Source organism: Drosophila mojavensis, unplaced genomic scaffold (genome assembly GCF_018153725.1).
Source record: "Drosophila mojavensis isolate 15081-1352.22 unplaced genomic scaffold, ASM1815372v1 contig_19, whole genome shotgun sequence".
NCBI classification, from domain to species: domain Eukaryota; kingdom Metazoa; phylum Arthropoda; class Insecta; order Diptera; family Drosophilidae; genus Drosophila; species Drosophila mojavensis.
The window spans coordinates 4,578,689-4,602,686 of record NW_025318726.1 but is presented as its reverse complement, the minus strand read 5'-3'; the positions used below and the strand labels follow the sequence as shown (position 1 = coordinate 4,602,686).

General features: G+C 38.5%; 5 protein-coding genes across 14 annotated transcripts; 2 read left to right on the top strand and 3 right to left on the bottom strand.

Annotated features, from left to right (window-relative positions):
• Window positions 1-5,723: 5,723 nt before the first annotated feature.
• On the top strand, window positions 5,724-6,585 carry LOC6572069 (V-type proton ATPase subunit e). The gene has a single exon (XM_001998185.4). The coding sequence runs from the start codon at window positions 5,782-5,784 to the stop codon at window positions 6,046-6,048; it is 267 nt and encodes an 88-aa protein (XP_001998221.1). The 5' UTR covers window positions 5,724-5,781; the 3' UTR covers window positions 6,049-6,585.
• Window positions 6,586-6,957: 372 nt separating this feature from the next.
• LOC6572070 (adenosylhomocysteinase-like 2) lies at window positions 6,958-10,409 on the bottom strand. 4 transcript variants are annotated; one of them, XM_001998186.4, is made up of 8 exons: window positions 10,077-10,409; window positions 9,698-9,765; window positions 8,758-8,827; window positions 8,143-8,702; window positions 7,969-8,075; window positions 7,354-7,916; window positions 7,167-7,287; window positions 6,958-7,109 (listed from the first exon to the last, which is right to left on the bottom strand). In XM_001998186.4, exons 2-8 carry the CDS (start codon window positions 9,746-9,748, stop codon window positions 7,103-7,105), a joined length of 1,479 nt encoding a protein of 492 aa, XP_001998222.2. In that variant the 5' UTR covers window positions 9,749-9,765; window positions 10,077-10,409; the 3' UTR covers window positions 6,958-7,102. The 4 variants fall into 4 exon arrangements, with proteins under 4 accessions (XP_001998222.2, XP_015021671.1, XP_015021672.1 ...); XM_015166185.3 differs by having other exon boundaries at window positions 10,232-10,409; XM_015166186.3 differs by lacking the exon at window positions 10,077-10,409 and adding an exon at window positions 9,915-10,022.
• A 3,949-nt stretch (window positions 10,410-14,358) lies between these two features.
• On the bottom strand, window positions 14,359-18,918 carry LOC6572071. Of its 3 annotated transcripts, none has more exons than XM_032733732.2 (3): window positions 18,654-18,918; window positions 14,993-15,050; window positions 14,359-14,830 (listed from the first exon to the last, which is right to left on the bottom strand). In XM_032733732.2, the coding sequence occupies exons 2-3, from the start codon at window positions 15,003-15,005 to the stop codon at window positions 14,559-14,561; spliced, it is 285 nt and encodes a 94-aa protein (XP_032589623.1). In that variant the 5' UTR covers window positions 15,006-15,050; window positions 18,654-18,918; the 3' UTR covers window positions 14,359-14,558. The 3 variants fall into 3 exon arrangements, with proteins under 3 accessions (XP_032589623.1, XP_043863502.1, XP_032589624.1); XM_044007567.1 differs by lacking the exon at window positions 18,654-18,918 and adding an exon at window positions 15,554-15,704; XM_032733733.2 differs by lacking the exon at window positions 18,654-18,918 and adding an exon at window positions 15,157-15,256.
• Window positions 18,919-20,478: 1,560 nt separating this feature from the next.
• Window positions 20,479-22,344, top strand: LOC6572072 (leucine-rich melanocyte differentiation-associated protein). 5 transcript variants are annotated; one of them, XM_015166189.3, is made up of 4 exons: window positions 20,479-20,735; window positions 20,805-20,906; window positions 20,973-21,239; window positions 21,302-22,344. In XM_015166189.3, the coding sequence occupies exons 1-4, from the start codon at window positions 20,686-20,688 to the stop codon at window positions 21,735-21,737; spliced, it is 855 nt and encodes a 284-aa protein (XP_015021675.1). In that variant the 5' UTR covers window positions 20,479-20,685; the 3' UTR covers window positions 21,738-22,344. The 5 variants fall into 5 exon arrangements, with proteins under 5 accessions (XP_015021675.1, XP_032585765.1, XP_043863501.1 ...); XM_032729874.2 differs by having other exon boundaries at window positions 20,479-20,628; window positions 20,783-21,239; XM_044007566.1 differs by having other exon boundaries at window positions 20,479-20,633; window positions 20,783-21,239.
• On the bottom strand, window positions 22,323-23,933 carry LOC6572073 (ER membrane protein complex subunit 2). The gene is made up of 4 exons (XM_001998189.4): window positions 23,731-23,933; window positions 23,172-23,580; window positions 22,953-23,109; window positions 22,323-22,890 (listed from the first exon to the last, which is right to left on the bottom strand). The coding sequence occupies exons 1-4, from the start codon at window positions 23,762-23,764 to the stop codon at window positions 22,609-22,611; spliced, it is 882 nt and encodes a 293-aa protein (XP_001998225.1). The 5' UTR covers window positions 23,765-23,933; the 3' UTR covers window positions 22,323-22,608.
• Between the last annotated feature and the right edge of the window lie 65 nt (window positions 23,934-23,998).

The following is a 23,998-nucleotide window of genomic DNA, read 5'->3' as shown; positions in this document are numbered from 1 at the left end:
AAAACTACGCCGACGCTGACGCTGACGCTGACACTGGCTCTGACTCTGACTCTTACTCTTACTCTGTCTCCGGCTCTGACTCCGACGCCAAGAGTCAGCCACAGAGTGAGGGCGACAGTGATACCGATACCGATGCCAATACTAATACCAATACCAATACCAATACCAATACCAATACCAATACCAATACCAATGCCGATGAGTAACAACAACAAAGCGACCGTAACGAACCGACAGCCGAGAGCATTGCATAGGCAAAGTATTGGCAAGGCGAGTCAAACTAAGGCGGTGACGGAAGCGCAGGCGGAGGCGGAGGCAGTGGCAGAGGAACAGCTCGAGTGAGAGTCAGACATGGCACACGGGCTCGTAAATAGTAGATAAACAAATAAATAAATGGGCAGGGAAACACGGGCAGACTGCCTAGATATACGACAGTGCTATATATCTTGCATGCCCGCTGACTTATTTACCCACTCCCGTCGGCCGCAGCGCCCCTGCTGTATTGGGCATTCGATGAGGCCGCTTCGGTTGTATATCGGCAATTTGGGGGTTGCAAAGTCGCTCCAGATAGATAAGTTCGCACTCGCGACATCACCGAAATCCACCCCCGTTCAGGGCGGCCCCTCTCCCCCGCTACTCGGCTCGTCTCCTGCGCACTGCGCCATGCTGACTCGAGGATTCGCAGCGCGCGGTGCTGGCAGCCGTTGGCCCGTTGAAAATCAATGCCGATTGATTGGTGCCCTAAACAGTGCGCAAACTCCGCTTCAGTCTGTATGTTCATATATACATACATATACAATCTATATCTACAACATACTTATTTTGTGACAAATTTCTCCCCTAACAACTAAGCCTCACAGATATAGTATCCGAAAAAAGCGTTTCTTAAATCCAGGCGAACAAAATTAAATAAATAAGGCAAATAATATATTTAATATATATTAGGAATTTGTTCACTTTCACCGCACCAGTTACGAGAGGTCTCTGAAATGTAATCCTCTCTAAAACACTCATTACCTGTAGTAGCCGAATTATGATATGATATGATTATGAATTATGTATTCTATTGTCAAATGACAAGTAATAACTTTATCAAATATAAATTATTGTATCTCTGAATATCTTCAGCTATTTCGCAAATATCAATTCTTAAGCATCAATTGAAGCAAAAAAAATTTACAATGATGAAGATTCAATGTAAAGATAGTGTTAATGCCTGGAGATATTCTTTATCAGACCCAATAAAAATTCTTCTCATTTTAAACTCAATTTAAATAGCAGATTTGAATACCAGGGTCTAGGAGCTCAAAGTGCATGCATAAAACCCATCAAGCTTAATCTTAAAGTATTCGTTACTCCAGTATTTTAAGTTCTACGAAACAATAGTACGGAACTGTCTTAGTCTACTAAGATTTGAGTGGAAGGACAGAGAGTAGAATAGATAGTATTATTGCAATGCCAGAAATATGCAGATCTGGCTAATGCCACGTTTGTCTGATTGTTTCATATGGACAGTTTGTATATGATTTTTGATTTAATTCACTAAATTTATACCCATACATATAATAGATACATATTTCAACACTATTAAATATATTATTGGGAAGTATAGCGACATCATCATCATTCACGAAATGGAACTACAAATGAACAAAAACAATAATTAAACATGCCTCTAATCTGATGCATATCGTTAAAACTGACTTTGCTCTACTTGATCATCAAAAGTTAGCTAACTTACTGGATCCTCCATTGACTTTGTTATAATTATAACCCATAGAGTTTAGATTCTTATCAGTACACAGTATAGTACATAGATTCTAGGCACATTTAATTTAAGTCGCTCCAGTGAGCATGACCGAAACTATTCCAACAAAGGCCTGGTGTCCAGAGATCTGATGTTTGCCCCAACGCAGCTGAGAGAGCTCCAACTGAACAAGCGGAAAGGCTGGGCCGAGGGCTTTCGCTTGACACCTTTACAGACGGCAAAGCGCCATCGACACAAGCGCGAGCGCTGGCCCCTATTTACCTGTAATCTGTGCTGCTGCCTCTAATATTGCCGCGCCAAGCACTTCCTTCAGTGGTGCTAACACCGCTAATTGATGTGGCAAACAACGCGTGCTGGCCCATTGTCGCACCGCTAATTCAAACACGCAAAGTCACATCGCATGTGCGCATCTCTACTGCAACGAGAAACAAGAAATGCAGTGTATTCTCCTCTTTGAAAATAACCTAAAATATTTATTATCATTGTTTTCTATTAATAAATGCTCTAGAAATAAAAGTTAGCGAAAAGTTATATTAATGTGTTTCTGGCGATAGCTGGAATAGAGCTAATCTTTGATCTCTCAGATATTTCGGGTTTGCTACGCTCCCGGCACGCGAGGAAGGCTGAATATTTCAAGAAATATTTCAAGAAATTGATAAATATGCAATAGAATATGTAGATAATATAATCTGATACGAGAATTTATTAATTAAAATATTTCCCAATTGGCAAAAGCATGTGAAATTACGTGTATTCTTCCAATTTGAAGAATCGCAATTAATAAATTGGTAGAGCAAAATAGACTCAGCTGTCCTGTTCACGAATATACATATATATTTAAAATACATAGTTTAAGACGTATCCTTACCCATTGAAAATGAGAATTGAAGAAGAACAAGTAAGACAGCTATAGTAAAGACTGCTCGACTACGAGATCCCCTGAACCCTTCGAGCAACTGATATTTTAATAATTCTTTACATCTATCTGCTTACACATGAAATACATACACACACACACACTCACAGACACAAACTTAATTGTATGATAAATTTTCTTGTGGATGTACTTTCTTCATGAAACTTTATATTGTGATTGTATCATTAAAATGCGTGCATTTTCCAAACAAAAATCGAAATTCTATCATATACATATGAATTTACATATAAAAGTTGGCGATTTTGGCTATAAAGGTATTGGAGATATATTGAAATAACTTATTTTCGAAATTGTTTTAATCGATCAAAAAATGCGAAATTAGTTATTTATTTTTGGAGATAAACTCGATTAACGCGCTATATATACGAGCATTTAAAAAAAAATCAAATCTTTAGCCCTTATATTTTCTGAAATCGACGAGTTCAATCATAGGTACAGACAGACGGACGGACAGATGGACTGACAGGGCTAAATCGACTCAGCTCATCGCCCTGATGAAGAATATATATACTTTGTGGGGTCTGCCACGCCTTCTTCTGCCTGTTACATACATTTCAGCAGCACTTCGAGCACTCCAGCATTTGCGAAATGGTTTCTGGCTTTGGGGTTGGAGAGAGGCCTGCACCGGCCGTTCCCGTACTTATGGGGAGAAAATGGAAAATTCGATGCCACGCCTTCTTCTGCCTGTTACATACATTTCAACAAAACCATTATACCCTTATTTCCCATATTCAATGGGTTCAGAGTATAAAAGTTATCACAAGAAATATAATAAATATATATATAAATAAATAAATATAATAAACTTCGTTAGCTCTGCACAAAATATATTTGGAGTCTCTCGCTATTGTGAATTACAGACAAGCCGCAGATAAAGACGAAGAAACACAGATTGATCAACTCATCTCGTTCTTTTGATTTATGAAAATGGTTTTGTTTGATCCTTAACTTCAATCGCCTATCAACTTGTCCTGAGTTGTTCAGGTGTCTATGGGACCTTCAATGGATCATACATTCAGCTATGCATGATCTGTTCAAATAGTTAAGAACTAAAACTTCAAGCTCTTTAATTCCTCTTAGCTATAAACGAAAAAAAAAAAAAACACAAAATAATAGTCAAAGTCAATTAAACCTGATGATGATACAGGGTGGAGTAAAAGTAATCGCCCGATTCGGTTTCCTTAATCCATTTAAATTTCTTTTAAATCAAATCCAGAAAATGATTTTGATAGGGTTTAGCATTCCTGGTGAATATTCTCCTTAAGGCCTGCAATACTCTAATATACTCATTGACTCATTGACCCCATGAAAAGGAGTATGAATCAAGTATTCTGGGTAAATCAAGTCATCCGATCGAACAGAAACGTCAGATTGTTTCTTCTGGATCAGATGACCTGATTTAAACAGAATATCTGATTCTTACTTTTTATTATGCAATTTCAATCAAATCACAATCCGCGATTTTGGCACAAGCAAGTCGATTCCTATTCCTCGTTTGTTCAACTCATATTTGCAAAAATTTGCATAAATTATACTTATTTCCACTAGTGTGATTTCTATTGTCCCACCGCATATATACATATGTCTAAAAGTCGTAGAAGTCTAGATGTGCAATATCCGATTGTAGATCTATCATTTATGGAAGTTAACAAAGACCAGTTCCAATAAATGAAGTTTCGCAGGCTCAAGGACCACAAGAGCCCAGCTCCTAATTAGGTTAGCTAAAAAGACTTATTTCGGAAAAAGTATTTGCATAAGACTCGAAGCGTGTTTGAGAGATTAACAATAAATGTGGCGATTAGAGTCAAATATTTAGACTCTGTGCCATGTCAAACAAAAGGAGTTTCAAACCGGAACAGATGGGAGTGGCGTTGCCCTGCCTTTGCGTTTGCCTTTCCCGTTGCCGTCGGAATCGGGAGCGACGATTTCCTTTTTTGTTGCCGCCGCCAACGGTAATGTTTAAAGCCGAACTCGCACTTCACGCCTGATTTGCATTTGCTTGCGACTCGAAGAACGTGCGAGGCCTCGTCTTGGCCATGGGAACTGTGATTTATGACAGCCAATCGATCCTAGACGTCAACTCCATCGGATGGCTACAGAGACTGAACTGAGCTAGTGGACTTTAGCTTAGACTATATCGCAAGTGCTGAAAAGTGAATTTGAATTTTCCGCATTGATATTGATTGATTTCTGTGAAGATCTGAGTTGATCAAGGGAACAGCCATATTTCTACATTGAGGGCTGATCCGAAATGGCTTTTAAGATGGCCGCAGCACTTCGAGCACTCCAGCATTTGCGAAATGGTTTCTGGCTTTGGGGTTGGAGAGAGGCCTGCACCGGCCGTTCCCGTACTTATGGGGAGAAAATGGAAAATTCGATGTCGCCATAAACATTTATTGCTACTTTGGAAAAACTCGATTACAGACGAAAGCGGACAGAGGACAGACGGCAGAGGATAGAGGGTAGAGGGTAGCCAGCAGCCCACACTGGACCGACGGACTTTGACTCTAATGCCAATGCGCAGCCGCCATTTTATGGGCCACGCCTGGGCACTTATGGCATCATCGGAGCGGTGGCAGCACATGGCGTGGCTGGCCTGAATCCTGGACCCTGGACCCATGCTGACAGCCGACTGCTCATCAGGTTCCCCTGAGCTGAAACGGATTTTGTGCTTAGTCAGGATGTGAAGATGCGAAGATGTGAGGCTGTGAGGCTGTGAGTATGCCAAAACGATACACACTCGAGCTCGACTGCAGTTTTATTGATGCTGCCACTTGGGAAAATGTATACAATTTTCATTTTTATAACTTTTACGCTCCAACGCACGTCTGCCGTCTTCAGCCCGTCGCGGTCGGCCATAAAACGAATAAATGCTCGCAGCCATAAAACTTTATGGGCCCAAGCACCCAAATTGGGTTTGCGCCATAGCGAAGTTTTAAGCGAATATTTTGGCATCGGAAAGGAGCATTTGATTCGCGCATTCGCTGGGGCCGAGAGCGAGAGAGAAAGACATAGAGAGGGAGAAACTTGTCAAAAACTTTCTCTACTCCAAACACAAAACTCACTCACTGTCGAAATGAACAAATACATTAGTCTTATAATATTCACCGTATTCTGGGCCCTGTTCGCCATCATTGGGTGCATCGTCGCCATTCGCTTCAAGGAGCGCTCGATCATACGATGCTGCGTTTTGCTGACGGCCACCTGCTGCTGGATCGTTTGGCTCGTCACCTTCGTAATGCAAATGAATCCCCTGGTCGGCCCGCGCATGCACCAACCCGTTTTATTGGCAATGATGTCCTATTGGAAGAGATCCTATATGCACGACAAGCCTGACCCCTAGTGGCCCTAGGTGCCTCGAAATTTGTTTTTATCAGTATTATGCACTTACTTCACTTCTTAAATGTGTTTGGATAATGTAATTTATAATGCTTTCCGTGCAACACGTACTTTCTCTGACTGCATTGAAAATATTTACTTTAGCAAACAGCAAGTTACTAACTCTGAGCGGAAATTAATATAAATTATACAAACCATTATCCTACAAGGAATACAAGTGAATATACAATAACTTCGCATATAGTAAATCGTATTATATGGTAAAGGCTATTAGTAGCAAACGGATGGACAGATGCGTAAACAGACAGTCCGGCGTACACCAAAACATCTGTTCATAAAAAAAGTTTTATCTGAAAGAGTTTCAGGCCATTGATCTCTTCTTCCGCATCTAAGGTTTGGATGCTAGGCGCATCAATATTTGAAAATATACAACTTTTGACTTCCACTCAAAACATCACATTGAGGGCACGCCGAATCGCAAAAACTTATTTAATTCAAATAAAGATAACAAAAAATAAAAGAAATAGCATTGTTCAAATAAGTTTTTTAACCATATAATTTAATACACTAGGTGCAAATTCACCTGACATGCGGAACTGTTATTTATAATCTCTTGATGGATTAACTTTGTTAGAAACTAAGGACTGATGCACTCTGGTCGTGTTGAATTTCCATATAAAGCGCCATCTATGATGTGTTGTGCCAACTTTTACCCAGTACATAAGCCATCGACTAGTTGCAGTCTGCTAAGAGCTGCCCGCTATGAAACTCTCAATATTGTGGTGAAACAAAACTCAACAAATTCAAGAATTTAATAAATGGCATTTTGGCTAAGCAAAAATCTTTAAACACCATCCGCACTTAAAGATTTATATTTATATATGCATATATATATATGTATATACATATCAAATAAAATCAAACAAATAATAACTTTTATTAACTCATAAATAGACTAAGTTGCTTATTAATAACACCAGGTCATCATAAATCCAGTTCATCCAGCAAACGTAATATAAACTTAGATTTCAACCGCCAGCAGAGCGTCAACCACTTGATCAGTATCTATGATCAAAAGAGAGAAATATTAATACAGTTTTCTGTTATTGGATATGTGCTTACCTGTAATAGTTCGCCTTAAAGGGCCCTGCTTTGCTCAAGCCCAAGAATTTCGCCTGTGAGTCGGTTAACTCCGTCAGATGGGCATCAAAAGTCGACAAATGCAGACTAGCCACATATTCATCTGAGAACGGGCAACACCAAATAGAGATACATCAATTGTTATACAACTATCAAAAGGAATAGTTACCCATTTTTTTTGGCAGTAGGTAGACATCCGACTTGTATCGTCCGGGCGCTGAATAAAGCTCAATCAGAGCTAAGGCCTGTGTGGACGACGCCACCGAGACGACAAAGGAGGAGATGGTGGAGCAGGACAGATTTACCAAACGTCCTTCGGCCAGGAGAATGATCATCTTGCCGTCAGGCCAAATAATGTGATCCACCTGGGAGCGCACTCGCTGCCAGGTCAACTCCGGCGTGTGCAGGCTGCTCACGTCTATTTCGGAGCACGAATGGCCCATGTTGCAGACGATGCACCCGTTCTTCATGCGATTCATGTGATCCCGTGTGACAACATGTTTGTTGCCGGTTGCGGTTATCACCACATCTACCGTCCGTATGACCTCGCCCAAGCGCACCACTCGATAGCCGTTCATGGCCGCTTGCAGTGCGCATATCGGATCCACCTCTGTGATGTATACCACACAGCCCTGCCCCCGAAGGGCCTCGGCGCAGCCCTTGCCCACATCCCCGTAGCCGCAGACCACAATCTGCTTTCCGCCAAACATAATGTCCGTCGTACGCTTCAAGCTAATTAGAAATGGGGTGGATTAACTGATTTCACAGCCTGTCTGCTACTTACCTGTCCAGTATGGAGTCGCGGCATGTGTAGTACGTATCGAACTTGTTTTTCGTTACCGAGTCATTGACATTGATCGCTGGCACAGTTAGCTTGCCCGCCTTCGACATCTGAAACACGAGGGATATCGGGTTCGATAGGTGGGCGAGTATGCGATGTATGGATGGTTACACTCACCTGGTACAGCCTGTGCACACCTGTCAAGCTCTCCTCCACAATGCCCTTGATGGACTTGAAATAGTCCGGGTACTTCTTAAGCATCAGATGCGTAGCATCGCCGCCATCGTCGAGGATCATGTTCGGCTGCCAGCCTTCTTTGTGGATGCACTTGTCCAGGCACCACCAGAACTCCTCTTCAGTCTCGCCGCGCCACGCAAAGATGGGCACCCCGACCTCCGCTAATGCCGCTGCCACGGCATTTTGGGTCGAGAAGATGTTGCACGCTGCCCAGCGAACAGATGCACCCAGTTGAATCAGAGTCTCGATGAGAACCGCCGTTTGGGCATTGACGTGGGTGCAACCCACAATCTTTGCGTTCTTCAGCGGCTTGTCCTCGGCCGCACGTTTGCGTAATGTCATGATACCCGGCATCTCCTGCTCAGCGATCTCGATCTCCCGGCGCCCGAAGGATGCCTTGCCAATATTTTTGACGCAGAAGTCAGAGCTGCCGCTTGAGTTACTCTGCTTGGCATCTTTCGGCGAGATCTCGTCCTCATCGGAGCTGCCAGTGAAGCAGGCTAGAAACGGGAACAACAATTAGATCGATTCAACCTTTCATTATCTACGACTCACCTGAACTAAAGGAACACGTGGATACATCGGAAAATCGACGAGCTTCAATCCTCGATTTACTCACTGGTGTCTGGTGGTGGAAGGGAATCGTTAGTGTTGCGTATGCAGTCTCTACTAGGAATTTGATTAAATTTAGTGTAATCTACGGATACAACAAAAACAAATCGCGGAAAAAGCAGAGCAACAGCTCACAGCTGGTGGTAATTGGCATCGTTTAGAGTATCGATGATAATTCGTAGCGCCAATTGACGCTGTGTAATCGCGTCTTCAAGACATCACATGCCAATATTTAAGTAAACGAACAAATTAATCAATTCAGCAAATGTGTGCTTTGCATTTGTATCCCAGCCCATTTGCTAACTAACTTGTGTACATTTCCATAGCCGACTTCAATAAACATTCGACACATTCGCACTCACATCTAGATCACATACCGACGCACACCTGCACAACTGCTTGTGTCTATAGATATACGTGTGTGTGCATGTGTTTGTAGATACATCATCAATACATATGCATGTAGAGCTTGTTCTTTATATCATTTAATGCCCTGTTCACAATGGAAACCTGTCATATTGGCTTCAAGATAATATTCATCCGCACAAAGCGAAGTAAATTATTGTAGTGCACAGAAAACGAAATTCTTCCTTAGTTTACACATAGAACTGATTAAAGTGTATATAAACATGCACATGCCAATCACAAGTGCCCTCATATAGCGAAAATACATATAACAGTCTAGGACTGGGTATGGCGCAGTCGGATGCACTCGCTCTCACTTGTTTTTTCTATTACCACTCACACACACACATACACATTTATACAAATGCGCTATTCGATAGTTTCATATGCCAAATATTTGATTATCAGGACTTTCAATTTTGCATACTTTAATGGGTTGAGGTGAGGAACCAGCAAATTGGTTAGACGATTTACTTACCTTATCGGCCAAGCTCAGGTCGGCAAATGTCGTCTCCGGCATTTTACTCATCTTGCAGACACGTTTGGCTGAAAATTATACAATAAATACTGAATATTAACATCGCTGGGGCTATCGACCTTCGATCCAATCACACATAGCCAATGAACAAACTGGTTCTATACACAATATATTTTTCAAGTTTGTCAACAATCGCCGTTGTGTTTTGTTTTTTTACTTTCTGCCTTTTCTCAATCAGCTGTTTAAAGCGTGAAACGTAAAGCGCAAAGCATACACGGCGAAGCACGTGACCGACCGCTCGCTGAGGGAATACCAGCGTCAGTAGCCATAGCGATCGAGCACTGACTAGAATGGCCTGTCACAGCTAAAGCTCTCTCACCAGTCCGTTCTTATGAAGACCTCGGCACAGCTGGGCCTAATGCACTTCACTATATCTGTCTCGCCTTCTTCCTAGTCGCACTCTTCGCTCTCGCCTTCACTGTTGTCTACGTCACAGTTACACGGTCTCCTTTTCCTACTCCTCCTTCCTTCTACCTTCGGTTACTGCGTCACAGTTCCTGGATGTCCCTCTCCTTGACAGTCTCCCTCTTCACACTCGTCTTCGTCGTTGTCTACGTCACCGTTACTGGGTCAAGTGCGAATGTGGAATGCCGAGTCTCGCGATGCCTTCGTGTGCTCTTGTCTGCCGCGAACAACAAACTGATTCACATCAACTGGTACTGCTTATGTTTATGGGGAGCAGAGCGATCGTACAGAAATAAGGCAATAATACAAACAAAGAACGCAAAGCGAATGCAGCAACTAACTGGGCAGAGAAATTGCTCATACACATGCACATACACACTCACACACAGTGGACCTACAGAAATATACATCTTATCTTACTTAAAGCTATTATCGCTCTTCAATGTTGCCTCTCTCTCTCTCACTCTCTCTCTCGCTCCCTCTCCCGCCATCGCCCCTTCTCTATCTCCACGCTCTATCACTCGGTCTCTCTAACTCTCAGATCGGTTAGATGACAGAGGAATCTTCACAGTACGAATCGCTTGAACCGCGCGCTTATCAAAAACTTGACTCATATTGTGGCTATGCCAATTATGAAAATCAATTGGGCTCTTGACGTACGTAGATATAAAACCAAAATTAACTCGGCGAATGAGATATATTAGAACAATAGTCTTGAATTGTTCAATAAGAGCATTTAATTTTATTGCGACTACCTGAAAACACCAACGTATGTGTAAGTCCTTCAGGTAACTTATCCAAGATTACTGCCAGCCTACAGTTGCATATATATATATATATATATATATATATATATAAGATAAAAATAATATTATGATATTAATATTAAGTTCAATTTATATTCTACAGTATTAAAACTAATTTCAGTTTAAGCTTTTTACTCTTGTTCACAAATAAAATAATATACGGGTTTTTAAATAATTTTTTCTTGGCTCTTGAATCTAATTGATTGAATGTATATTCGTGCTACAATGACAAATTGGGAAACAAGCATTAACTATAATATTTAAGGTGCCTTTGGCGCTAATAATAAATAACTCTAGATCGACATCGATCTGGAATATATATCAAAGCCTGTAGAGACATAGGAAATGATACAAATGTAAATCTTTTAGCGCTTTATAACTGACTAAAAATTGTATATTAAATTATAAATGCGAATCCAATGCTTTTATCACGATTAACAGTCATAAGAGCCCTAAGTAGTATAGTTATTATATTTTTATATATAAATTTTATACTATTATTAATAGTTATACGTCTTGGTATTTATATACAATATATGCGTCTATTGAATCGGGACCAATCGGGACAAACTGTATTTCTTCTTCAGTTATACTAATTCCTATTATTTGGGCTTCTGTCCAAAACTTGACCTTCGCTATTGGTTTATCAAAACTTTTATATATTATGTATGTCTATGTCGGTTGTCCGCGTGAAACGGGAATCGGATAAGTGTTTACCTCACACACAGATAGGCAGATAAGATATATGGCCTACCCATAAGGTGAGATAATTCAGAAAATATAGATTTCAGTTATAAATACGATTGTTTTAAACAGTGAGTAGCTGTTAGGTTTCGACTTACTATTGATAGGATACCTTTTGCTTACCCTTCAATGATATAATAACGAAATTCGGAGTTACTTGATTTTTTAATGGCTCGTTTTCAACATTTAACGCCTAGTTATATGTATAGTTTTATAGTAAATATAATTAAAAACACTTATTTATACTTTATATATTCATATGTTTAATCGTAATCGTTTGCATGTATCCTAATCTTCTAATCTTAAATGCATGCTTGCCTCAAAAAAAAAAAAGAAAAAAACCTTATTGGTTTTTAGCGAATAGTTGTTATCCGATTATCTGGAGCTCGGATTATTTAGGGTTGCTCATTAATTTTATGATCGACGTGCCGTTCCGCCATTTTAGCTGTTTATGCCCAATGGCTTGACTGCACAAAAATTTAATTAGACGCCCATATACCTTTTAGCATGTTCGTAAAATGGTGGGAATTCAATAAAGAGCCCGAAATGAATCATCCACCATCAAACAACGCTGCGGATGCTGCGCACAACCTATGAGACACATTCCCCCGCTGCGGGGGTTGAGTGCATTGCAAAATGGCCCAGTCAGTCCGAGCGGTCGGTTAGAGAGGGATGAAGCAGAGACCAAAAAGACCTAATAACTTATAATGTTTTATTGTGAATTTCCTCGAGAGATTCTATGCACTCTTAGGTGCTACCGTTGATTGTATTTGATAAACATTTATTATGGGAAAAATTGAATTGAATTAGTGTATAGTCGAGATTTTACAAAATAATAGGACGGTTTGATAGAGGAATACCACATCGAACAAATCTATATCATTCTAATTACATCTTTACTAGATTACGGTAAGAGGTATATCGCACTACTTTCTTCCTAGGATGTTGGGTGTTAAGAATCAGAAATTTCGTAATTGCTTTTTAGAGCCTGTCTCACACACCCACACCCATATCCACTCTCTTATAACAAATTTGTAAAAGGCGTACTACAAATACCAGAGACTTTTGCTTTATAATCATGATTTGAAAGTGTCACGAAGATAGTCAATCTATAAAAAAGTTATTAAATAATTGAGCTTCCATAGTAAGCCCACAGTGCAGGCCATGCTGTTACGAGATCACCATGCCTTCGAGAAATACAGTGGCTAAAGAAAACTAAAATAACTGCCCTTTTCCATGATCGCAGCCTATTTCGTGCATTTCACTTTCAATGACTTTATTGCCCAAAAATTCTTAAATTAGGATTTTTTACCTTCTTTTTGTTTAATCACCTGTTTTAAGAATGATACCATCGAGTTTAACAATTTTCGGGTGACTTCCGACCCGATTCATGTTTTTGGACATTAGCCTGATAAAATCGGGATCGCCCTTCTAGACTAAGTTCTTCGGAACTATGGACTGAATTCTCATTTGAAAAGTATAGATACATATACTTGTTCATATTACCATCTATGGAAACTAAGTCTAAGACTGCCGAGGACGCCTTGCAGACCCAATCATGACACTGCCACCGCCATAGCTCATAGTTGGTTTTAGGTGCTGATCATGATCTGTATTTGGTGGCCGCCAAACATATTGCATCCAATCCGACCCATATACATATATGCAGATGAGTCGAAATTTAATACATTTGCGTCGGATTGGATAAACCTAAAACCAACTGGATATGCACAAAATTTCAAGTCTCTAGCTCTTATATCTTCTGAGATCGATGCGTTCATACATAGGGACGGACAGAAAGACGGACATGGCTAAATCGACTCAGTTCGTCGCCCTGATTAAGAATATATGTAATTTGTGGGGTCTACCTGTTATATACTTTTAACAAAACTATTATAGCCTGATACCCCATTGAAAATGGGTTCAGGGTATAAGAACCCAGGAAAAATCGACTATATTTTATCAAAATATTGTCAGCAAATTCTTATCCATATTTACAGTATTTGACACTAAACTTTAATTTCACGATTTCACCAATTTGCAGCCGACATTCAGAATAAGACATACCAAAATAGTGTAAGTCTACATAATGCTAAATACACCCAGATCAAGAATATATATATACATACGTATATATTTGACCAAACCAGACAATACAATTACATTATAGATTGATTTCCATTTTCAATGGGTTCAAGGAATACATATGTAGAGAAGCTTATACATATATATAAATTGGAGGAGTAAACGTTACCTTTTGCCCAATTGCAATTCACTGAGCTAGATTTAAATCTACTTGACAAATTCGTAGAGCTATTAAATTTATAAAGAATTACTTTTGGTTGAACATTGTGACATACGTACACATGCTTACATATATAATTAAATGACAACGAATTGTTTTTATAAATCAGTTCAGACGTCCGTCTGAATTTTCTGAATTTTGATCAATAAATCAAAAGTTTATTCTTATCTCATATACAATTTATCACAGCACCGCAATTCGGCAACAACACCAACTGCGGCGATTAAGTAGGTAAATAGTAATGCTCGCCAGATGCGCTTAGTTTATTATTATTGAACATTGCTTGTTTGTACTCATGTAATTAAAAATAAAAAACATTTTGTTTAATCAAAAACAGTCTGTTTAATTAATTCGCCACTAAAGCCTTAGATTTGAGTCTATTAACATATATGAATTATTTACATTCGTATTTACAGATTGTAACATTACTTAAATCTACGCCTTTCTATGTACATAAAGCTACTTAATACCGTCGATGATTTACAATTCACATACAAATGACTATGGATACGTAATATATACTATATATTATGATCTGCTCTCAAATCGTGCCGACCTTATCCATGAGGTACCAGGGCAGGAATACGGAGGCAGCTACAACGGCAATACACGTGGCACAGAGGGCAATTGTTGTGGATAGGTTTGTGGCCGAGAAGTTTTCGTCTTTGTGATCCAGGTCTTCGTTTGGATGTTTTTCAAATTCCAAAACCTCCACATCGAATCGAAATCGAACCTTTGATGATGGCGACTCCTTACGCCACACCAAATGTCCCGACGATTCGCGTCGCTCCAGGCTCCATTTGGGATCGTGGACTGCAAAAACAATTTGATAGTTGTTTAATATAAAAGCAAACATTAGGTTCAATCCCTAATATACACAAATCCTGAAGATGAAGAATAAAAACCAAAGTCCACGTCCTGATAACCTTCTATTTATATATTTAATTTGCCGTAGGCATGGTAGGGTATACTCACCTGATCCAGTCATTTCACAATTTCAAAATATTTTTGTTTGTTTACACTGGAAAATAATCTGAAAGGAAACACATAATAAAAATCGATTAATATACAGAGTTTACTATATAATCAGATTATAAACAACTTGTAATTGTTATTCAGTGAATGTATAGTGCAATAACCTTCAATGAATTTGATTTCATGAAAAACACAACTGAAAACTATATGAAGTACGACTGAATCGGATTAGTATTCTGGACTTGTACTGAATCTAATTGAAAAACATGACAACATGCACAGGTCACCTAGATCACCTAGAAAAGTTTATATGTATATATTTAGACTGTAATTATATGTACGTGTAAAATATATAATTTACAAGTACGTGGCGCGTAGCGCGTATACGGTCCGCCCTACGTTACGTTTGGTATCCCGAATTTACATTCACGTGACGCCAGCCCCCCATTGATTTTGTTTTGCTTGCTGACGGTAGTCAATAGCTGTGTCAAGGTCTAGGCAACCGTAGAATACTGACAGGTGCAATAATAGGCCAAGAACGAATAATTTATGATGACTCACACCAAAATTCTTCGACGAAAGTTAATAGCTTCCTAGTAAGATATTAATTAAGTTTTAAAGTAAATTTCACTTAATTAATCACCAATTTGTAGATAGTCGATCTAATTTCGACAACGCGAGCAAATCAAAACTCTAAGGTCTAGCAGTACCGACTACACAATAGTCGACACAACTGGAGATTTTTATGTATCGCTGGTCTATGACAAAATACATTTTCGTTTTGGAATTTACACTAAACGCTATATTATAATTTACCATTTTCCACACTACTTAATGAGCGTTAATTGCAGATTTGTAGCAAATGCTAACAGTAAAGCACCTGCAAGTTGTATAGCTATACAGAGCTAATACATAGGTTTTAGTGAATTACAACGTTCAATTTTCATCTGCTGATATATAAATATGTACTCGATGTATCTGTTTCGCTGCAGTAGTAAAATATGGTTATTTACAATAGCTTAGATTCTAGATAGATCCTTTGGTAGCGACAGCAGACAGCAAGCACATTTATATGTATGTTTGTATGTATGTATGTATGTATGTATATGCAAATAGGCCGAATCTAAAAACCAGTCAGTCAGCAAATCCAGTTTCATTTCATTAATGTATTTTTTAATTCAAACATGTTTTTCTATATTTGGCTAACTGTAGGACTGCAGCTCCATTAACTGATCAGCTTATTGCTTAATAGTAGCTTGACAAAGTTTGAAGAAATCCGAAATTTACTTGCTACGCACATTTAATACAGCAAGCATTCAAACAATAGCTGAATATCAAATGTAAAATTGGGCGTAACCCTCATACAAGTCAAGCGATCAGTGACCTGATTCTTCAAATACATTCTTATTATCGCAACAAAATGATGCAGAATGTGATGAGCATTGATAATGTACCGAAATTTGATTTATATTGACGTCTAAATTGAAATTGGAACAAAGCGATCAGAAAGCAGATGCTCATTGATAGCCACAATCTCAATGATGTGCATGACGCAAGCCGATCTCAATTGTGGAAGCAAAAGCCTCTTCGTTCAAATACATTTCACAAGCAAGTCACAGTGTCGCAGAAGCATTTGTATTGGTTTTAAATTTAATACCTACAGATATCGCATGACAGAACAAAATGCATTATTTTTCTGTTATACATTGAATATATATACATATATATATTAAATACCCATAAATAAAATCGGTATAATAAATAAAATGCCCTTAAGTCATCTAGCTTTAATTTATGTACAATATAACTCATTCTCCTAATAGCGCTAAATAAATAACAATTTATACACATATGTATGTGAGTATATATATTTTCGTGTGTCAAAATGTATGCATGTGTGTGCGTATATATGTTTGTCAGTGTGTCTTTCAGCTTGTCAATGTTACATATTTTAGTCCTTCAGGAGGACAAACTAAATAAATATATATTTATTCAAAATACACGTAATGTTTTATATACATATGTACGTATGTATATAACTTGTATTTCTACTTTATACACACACACGGACATACTTATATATATATGTACATATATGTATATGCGTCTCCACACATTGACTTTTGGCACTTGATTTGTTTGTGTTTTTCCTTTGTTTAGCGTTGAACAATGCCGGCTTCATTGTTGTTGTCGTTCTACACGTTATTTTGGTTTTTGTTTTTGCTATTTTTTTTTAGCACATATCGCTCAAAAAACTTTGGCTGATGACAGAACCGTATATAACACACACATATCCACACACAGACGCACACACATACACACATGCATATGAGTGCTCCGCAGTTAACGACAAATAACCACGAATCAAATAAAGTCTCTGGACTTTGAAACGACTGCATGCTCTTGAACACTTACGAATGTGCATGCATACATACATGCATGCATACAGATATGTAAGAGTTATTTGCTTTGCCTATTATTACATATAGCAGCTAAAACAGTAACTGCATAAACACTAATGCGTATAAATATTGAAATAACTTTAAAATTTAATATTGTATCGATTCGTTTGCAGCAAACCAATACACACACATACAAGTAGCTATACACATCCCTGTTTTTATATTATATGCGTACATACATACATACATACATATGCATAGTCATACTTTAAATAGCTTTTGTTGATAACATTCACGAAGAAGGAAACGACGAACGGCAGCTGCAAACTTTGCTTCAATCAATGAACGCGCTATCCCCCTCTCCTACTTGTATCAGCTGATCGAGCATACGACCGAAAAGCACACAGTGAGGCCTCCAGTAAGATAACCAAACGTGTGGCGTATTAACTGTCGCCAAAATAAAAGCACACTTCCCTATCAATAGTCACTAGTTTACTATTTTAGGGTATTCATTTAGTATGCTGTGGGTCATCAAAAAGCTGGAATTCAGCGCGAAAATACATGGAAGCGAAACACGCGCCAGCCTCATCATTTGATAAGCGTACAAATACCTCTTTACGGTAATTAATCAATGTACATGTGTATGTATATATGTAGTTTTTTTTTGTTTTTGCATATTTACACGCAAACGTGGTTTTTGTCTCAAATTGTAGTTTTAAGTACGTTTGCCTTGCATATACATATGTATGTATGTACATGTATGCATGTGTGTACGATTTGCGTACATATACCAAATGTAGATATTCAATGATACATTTGATATTTCGGTCTCTAAATGCTGAGTTTCACTGTTGAGGCTCAACAACTTTAGAATCAGTGTTGATATAATTACGCTTACGTATGAAAGTATGTATGTATATAAGCAAAAAGTTATGAGCACAAACGCTTATTGTTCCTAAATATAATACTTCGAAATTTTTTTAAGTGTATGCATGTATGTAGGTGTGTTGATGTGAGATGTCGTGTATATATATAAAAATGGCGCGACCGTCAAATTATGTTAATCACTCTAAAGCACAACACGACATTCAAAATAATATTATTTTTCATATTATTATTAGTTCAAATGCATTTATGATTATTTACGAGTTGTACATATTTACGTACACATGTACATATGTTTTGAATGTATACAAATATTCCTAAGTGCACACACACATCCGCACAAATATGAGCTGATGTTTGTTTTCAGTTATTACCGTTGTGATTTTACAACTCGAAAATCGACGAAGGCCGAAGCAGTATTCAATAGTTCGCCAACAGCTGTTTCACGCACACATGCCCACTCTCTCGCCCTCACAGTCAGAGAGTGCAAGGTTTTATTGCAGTTAATTGAAGGGGGGCCGAAGTCAATCGTCGCCGATGAAGTCGATCTTGGAATTTTGTTTGTGCGACCACATTGACATGCACTACTTGCCGCTCCCAACTATCGAGGTCTAAGCATAGACACAGACTGCCGCTGCCTCGCTCCATTGTATCTATAGCTACCGGGCTAGAGCGGCCGAGGCCCCAGCGCTAGCTGCGAGCGGACGAGCGAGCAGACGAGCGAGCGCGAGCGATTAAAAAGAGCGAGGCACCGAAACTAGCTGTTTGGAGGCTCGGCTCCATAGTACAATTTTTTCTACGCGAGCTAACCAAACCAGCTGGCTCTGCTCACACACATACATAAATGAAGGTACACGCTTTTAAGTATGTATGCAAACACTATGGTACAATTAGTATTGAGCTGTACCAATGGTTACATATATTTAGTTTGGCTGCAGAAATAAAAAACTATCCATTTGAGTAAATTGAAAAAAGTCTTAGATTTTGAACTTCACGTGATAATTTGGATATTATCATAACAAAAGGGAAAAGTTATATGTATGTATTTATTGTCAAAATTATAGAAGCTACTAGAGAGTTTATTCCTCATATTAAATATGTTAATATCCATATAAAGCTTTTTGATTTTTTACAGATGTAAATTTCATGAACTAGTGTCATTTGAAAAAATTTTCTTTTATATATACGCCTCGCAAAGACGTAATTAATATTAAAATCTATTAATTAACCTGAATATTTCATTAAGATCATTAAGTAAACACACAATTAACTCATGTAAGCTATAGAGCTAAGGAAGAAGAATAGTCTATGGGTTTGTGTCGCGTAGGACCTTTTCTGCTTTAAACATAATCTTAAGCAAATTTCAATAACCTAAGGATTCCGAGTTTAAGAAATAGGACCCCAGAAGAAACGTATGAATGCTGGCTTACAGCCTTATCAAGCTCGAGTGAGTGTTTTTGTATCATATTAAGTTTATTTATAGAGAAGACCAACCACAATCAGCCTACCGAATTGTGGTAGTTTAAGAGGCCACAATAAGCCTAAATTGGGGATTCTAGATAAGATACACTAAATATTTGAGCCTACGCACAAGCCATATAGACAAAGACGAAATGCTCCTAATCAGGTGCTTCCCTCCTATTGCTATGGGTTGTGTTTTGTAAATATGCTTGTGTGAATGCTTTTATGATAATTGCGATTATATTTATACATGTACATAAGCAGAGGTGTGCATATATAGCTGCCAGTGCTGCCACCTATGGATCGTAAAAGCATGACAGAAATATGAATTTATATATAATTATTATATTTAAGATTTAATAGTATGTTTATACATATTTCAAATTTGTACAAAATATTAGTATTCGAAATTTCTATTGACTAAAATAAATGCATATATTTGAGGAAGAAGCTATAAACAAATAGAATTTTCGTCGCAATACCCGTACGGGCGCTATAAGCAGAGTCATAGCTGGATTTTCCTCTATACTAAAATCCAGGCAAAATATTAGGTAACAAAACAACAACAAAATTTTAGTGTTTTAGAGGAAAAAGCTATATTCTCATCACTGATGCACACATTCGTAATAAGTTTGCATACATGTTTGATTGCGTACACACGTACACACACACACACACACACACACATGTTTCTGTGTATATTTACATTTGTATTCCTTCTCTGAAAGACTCGAAAATCTTTTGTCACTTGCTCTGCTATTGTTGTGTCGAGTACGAATGGTGTGTGATTATTTTTCCAGTCAGCTGCAAGCACTGGACCTGGAGCCCAACGAACTCACAGCCAAGCGAGGCAGTTGATAAATGAGAATCAAATCAGAGGGAAAACAAGTGCCGTATATAAATATAGATTTGCTTTTAGTAATATAAGTTTCAGTTGGCTCAGTAATGTCCGAAACATCGACGTCTGGCCGCTCTCATTCCGAAGATCTTTCTAGGTAGCTATTATCACTTCCATTCGTTGAACTATAATCTCAATTTATAGGTCGTCCCATATGCTCCGCCAGTAACAATTGTCGCCTGCAAGAGATCTTGAAGGCTTGTGCCAACATTCAGTCACTGGAATCGCTGTCTCCGTACGCTCAGCTGGACAACGACATAAACGACACGTACGCCACGGCAGAGAATATGATTACTCCCGATCCGTACTCATTCAATGGATTTATATCGAACAGCACCTGCGGTAGCGAAGATGGCTTCACCGACATCGTTCTCGAGGAGGACAATCGCGTCTCATTAGCGTACGAAAATCTGTGCACCATTCCACGAAGACTAGCCGACAAGTTTGCTGCACACGTCAAGTTCCTCGATCTCAGCTACAACAACTTCCGGAACCTAAAGTTTCTTATGTTTTTCGAAGAATTGCACACGCTCATACTGGATCGCAATAGTAATTTGGATGTGAATACCTTCCCCTATATGCTCAACTTGAAAATTTTATGGTTAGTGAGGTAATTTTTATACACACAAGAATATATGTATATAGATGATATCGATATTCCAGGATAAATAACTGCGATATTTGCAACATAACAGACTGGATTCACCGAATAGAGCGACACTGCCCCGCGCTCGAGCAGCTTTCCTGCATGGGCAATCCAGGTATCCAGACGGCGTTCAAAAATCATGGCCCTGGCTCACCCACCACCTATGCTCGCGAATATATACTCCAAGTTCTACCCAATCTCAAATTCGTGGATGGTATTTCGCGTTACTCATTCAGCAGCCGAGATCCGAAAACAGAGCTCGACAAGCGATATCTTACAGCAGCAGGAGGACCCTCGTCTTCGTGTGTCTCCATGACAGGACAGGGTCACGAAGAGTCGACCAGCGCGTCTGAAAAGCCAAAGAGTACCTCACCCACGCTCAGCTTCAAAGAGCTCTTTCGACTCAAGTCTGTCAAAAAGGCGAAGAGTCCGTGTGGCTCTTCGTCCAACTGATATGCATACAAATATCTACATTATATATATATGTATATATATAGCTGCTGTATGCAGTTGTTGTTGTATATGTTGTTATAGGCCAGCCTTCGTAGCATATGCATATCAGTTCTCTTATAATGTTTACATAAAGACAGATCTCTTGAATCTATTTATATGCTATAATTAACTACGGGGATCTGATTTGTAAAGCAACCATTACATTAGAAATTTATAGATTGCTATGACATGACAGATAAAGATCAAATGAAGACAAGTTCTGAAATAATTAATATATTTCGTATGTCAACTATATATCTCCATAATTTTAGCATTTGAATCACTATGGATATCGTTTACAGGTGACCGACACGAGATTCTCGCTTTATTTTTGATTATGCATCTAAATTGTTTAGCTATCTAAGAAGAAATTTTGCGTATAAATATTGGCACACTTAACCATAAATTACAGTTATCAAGTTGTAAACTTATTTTTTTAAAACTTACTACACAGTTCTAAATGTATTGTTTTTATCAAATAATGTTTGTCATTTTAACATCAAAGACAGCTTCAATATTTTTCTCTGCATATAATAAACAAATTAATTAAAATTTTATATTTCATATACATTCTTGTAGTTTTATTTACGAGCTTACAAGTTTATAAGGGATCTGTCCAGCTGGTGGATAACACCATAAGAAAGTATAAAATGAAACTTTGATTCATATTGAACTGCAATCGTAGTATTAAGAGACATGAAAGTGTATTATTTATGTATATTGTTAGTGGTAGGTGCTTCAAAAAGTATTTGTCACTTTAAAGCATATTTGGAATAATTTACGTTCTGTCGGGTATTGCACCTATGCTAATCCGATCGGCAGTAGCTATGGATTAGTTCGACTTGATCTCCAGGTTTCCAAAAGCTGAATCCAATGATGCAATCCACTTGTCATTATTATCGATCGATGAATGCCGTGCGGTATGCTCCATGGCTTGCTCCAATGCCCATTGTGCCAGTTTTTGAGACTCCTTACGCTTCAAGCTAACGGCCTTAGAGTTTGCCAGATAGCTGCAGCACAAGAACAAACCATAAAGTGCTCGCAAGTTGTGCGGATTAAGCTTGATGGCCTGCGAGTAATACGTGCGAGCTATTTCAATATTTTCAACGCCACCCTGAAGATAATTATAGTGCATTAGGTATAACCAGAGAGATGCGAAAGAGTATGCTCAATTACCATGGTGTATCGAATGTCCGCAAGTCGCTGATGTATTAGATGACTGTGGGGATTATGGAGCAGAACCTCCTCCATACAAAAGGCTGCCTTGCCAAACTCACCCTCGGCCAGATACAAGTTGCAGAGTTCCTGCCACGCTTCCTGATCCGACATGAATCTATGGTAATCATAATATTCATATGAGTCTCATTCATTAAAAACATATAGGTGCTTTTATACTTTTTGAGATATGCATTAAGTTCCTTAATGGCATCTAAACGAAGTCCGCGAGCTTTCATTATAGCTATTTTCCTTTTGCGCGGCGCCGCATTTGTCTCATCCTTTTCAATTATGGCATCTAATACTTCGTTGGCAGCATCGTACTGCTCAAGTGCTTCCAAGCGCATCGCCTTGAACTTCATCACACGCAAGCTACCTGGGAACTCGGCACTCAGCTGCTTTGTGCACTTGGTGGCAATGTCAAAGCGTGCGGTGTCCAAGGCAGCAACAATCACCTGCTCGAGTATCAAATGTCTTTCGTTGCCCGTTTTGTGGACTTTGTCCTCGAGCACGGCTACCCACAGTTGAACCACATCCTCGCTGTGGCGTCCAGACTCCTCACGCCATTTTCTAAACTGATCCCGCACATCTGAAAGTTCAATTCCACGTAATATTCAATTTAGCTTCGTTAATATTATTGTACATGCAAAATTTATCTTTAGTAAGTGGGTCACGCATATTTAATCAATGAAAAGAAACCAATAAGTTATCTACCAGTTCTGGTACTTGAAATATTTACCTGACCAACTCATTTCTTCATAATTTAGCGACATTTTTATTTAAACCCTTATAATTTATAAATTGTCAATTTATTAAAAAAAAAAGTCGAGTCAGAAGGTAATCGATAGGCAGCGATAGGTTTAAACGATGATTTTACTGATGCTTCGATAGAGTTTCAAAATGGCTTAACGATGAAAATATTGCATTTTCGATTTTTAAATTGAATATGTTATTCGTACATAAATATTTGTATAATAATTTCGTTGATTAAAAATAAAAATATTACT

Excerpts from the sequence above, each read along its gene's own strand:
- LOC6572073 (XM_001998189.4), bottom strand. The coding sequence starts at position 23,764 with ATGTCGCTAAATTATGAAGAAATGAGTTGGTCAG. Across the intron at positions 23,110-23,171 it reads CTTAATGCATATCTCAAAAA|ATTCATGTCGGATCAGGAAG; the intron begins GTATAAAAGCAC and ends TGATTACCATAG. Across the intron at positions 22,891-22,952 it reads CGGACATTCGATACACCATG|GGTGGCGTTGAAAATATTGA; the intron begins GTAATTGAGCAT and ends AATTATCTTCAG.
- LOC6572070 (XM_001998186.4), bottom strand. The coding sequence starts at position 9,748 with ATGAGTAAAATGCCGGAGACGACATTTGCCGACCTGAGCTTGGCCGAT. Across the intron at positions 8,828-9,697 it reads ACCTGAGCTTGGCCGATAAG|ACACCAGTGAGTAAATCGAG; the intron begins GTAAGTAAATCG and ends TTCCACCACCAG. Across the intron at positions 8,076-8,142 it reads GTGTGCACAGGCTGTACCAG|ATGTCGAAGGCGGGCAAGCT; the intron begins GTGAGTGTAACC and ends CTCGTGTTTCAG.
- LOC6572069 (XM_001998185.4), top strand. The coding sequence starts at position 5,782 with ATGAACAAATACATTAGTCTTATAATATTCACCGTATTCTGGGCCCTG.
- LOC6572072 (XM_001998188.4), top strand. The coding sequence starts at position 20,686 with ATGTCCGAAACATCGACGTCTGGCCGCTCTCATTCCGAAGATCTTTCT. Across the intron at positions 20,736-20,804 it reads CATTCCGAAGATCTTTCTAG|TAACAATTGTCGCCTGCAAG; the intron begins GTAGCTATTATC and ends ATGCTCCGCCAG. Across the intron at positions 21,240-21,301 it reads CTCAACTTGAAAATTTTATG|GATAAATAACTGCGATATTT; the intron begins GTTAGTGAGGTA and ends TCGATATTCCAG.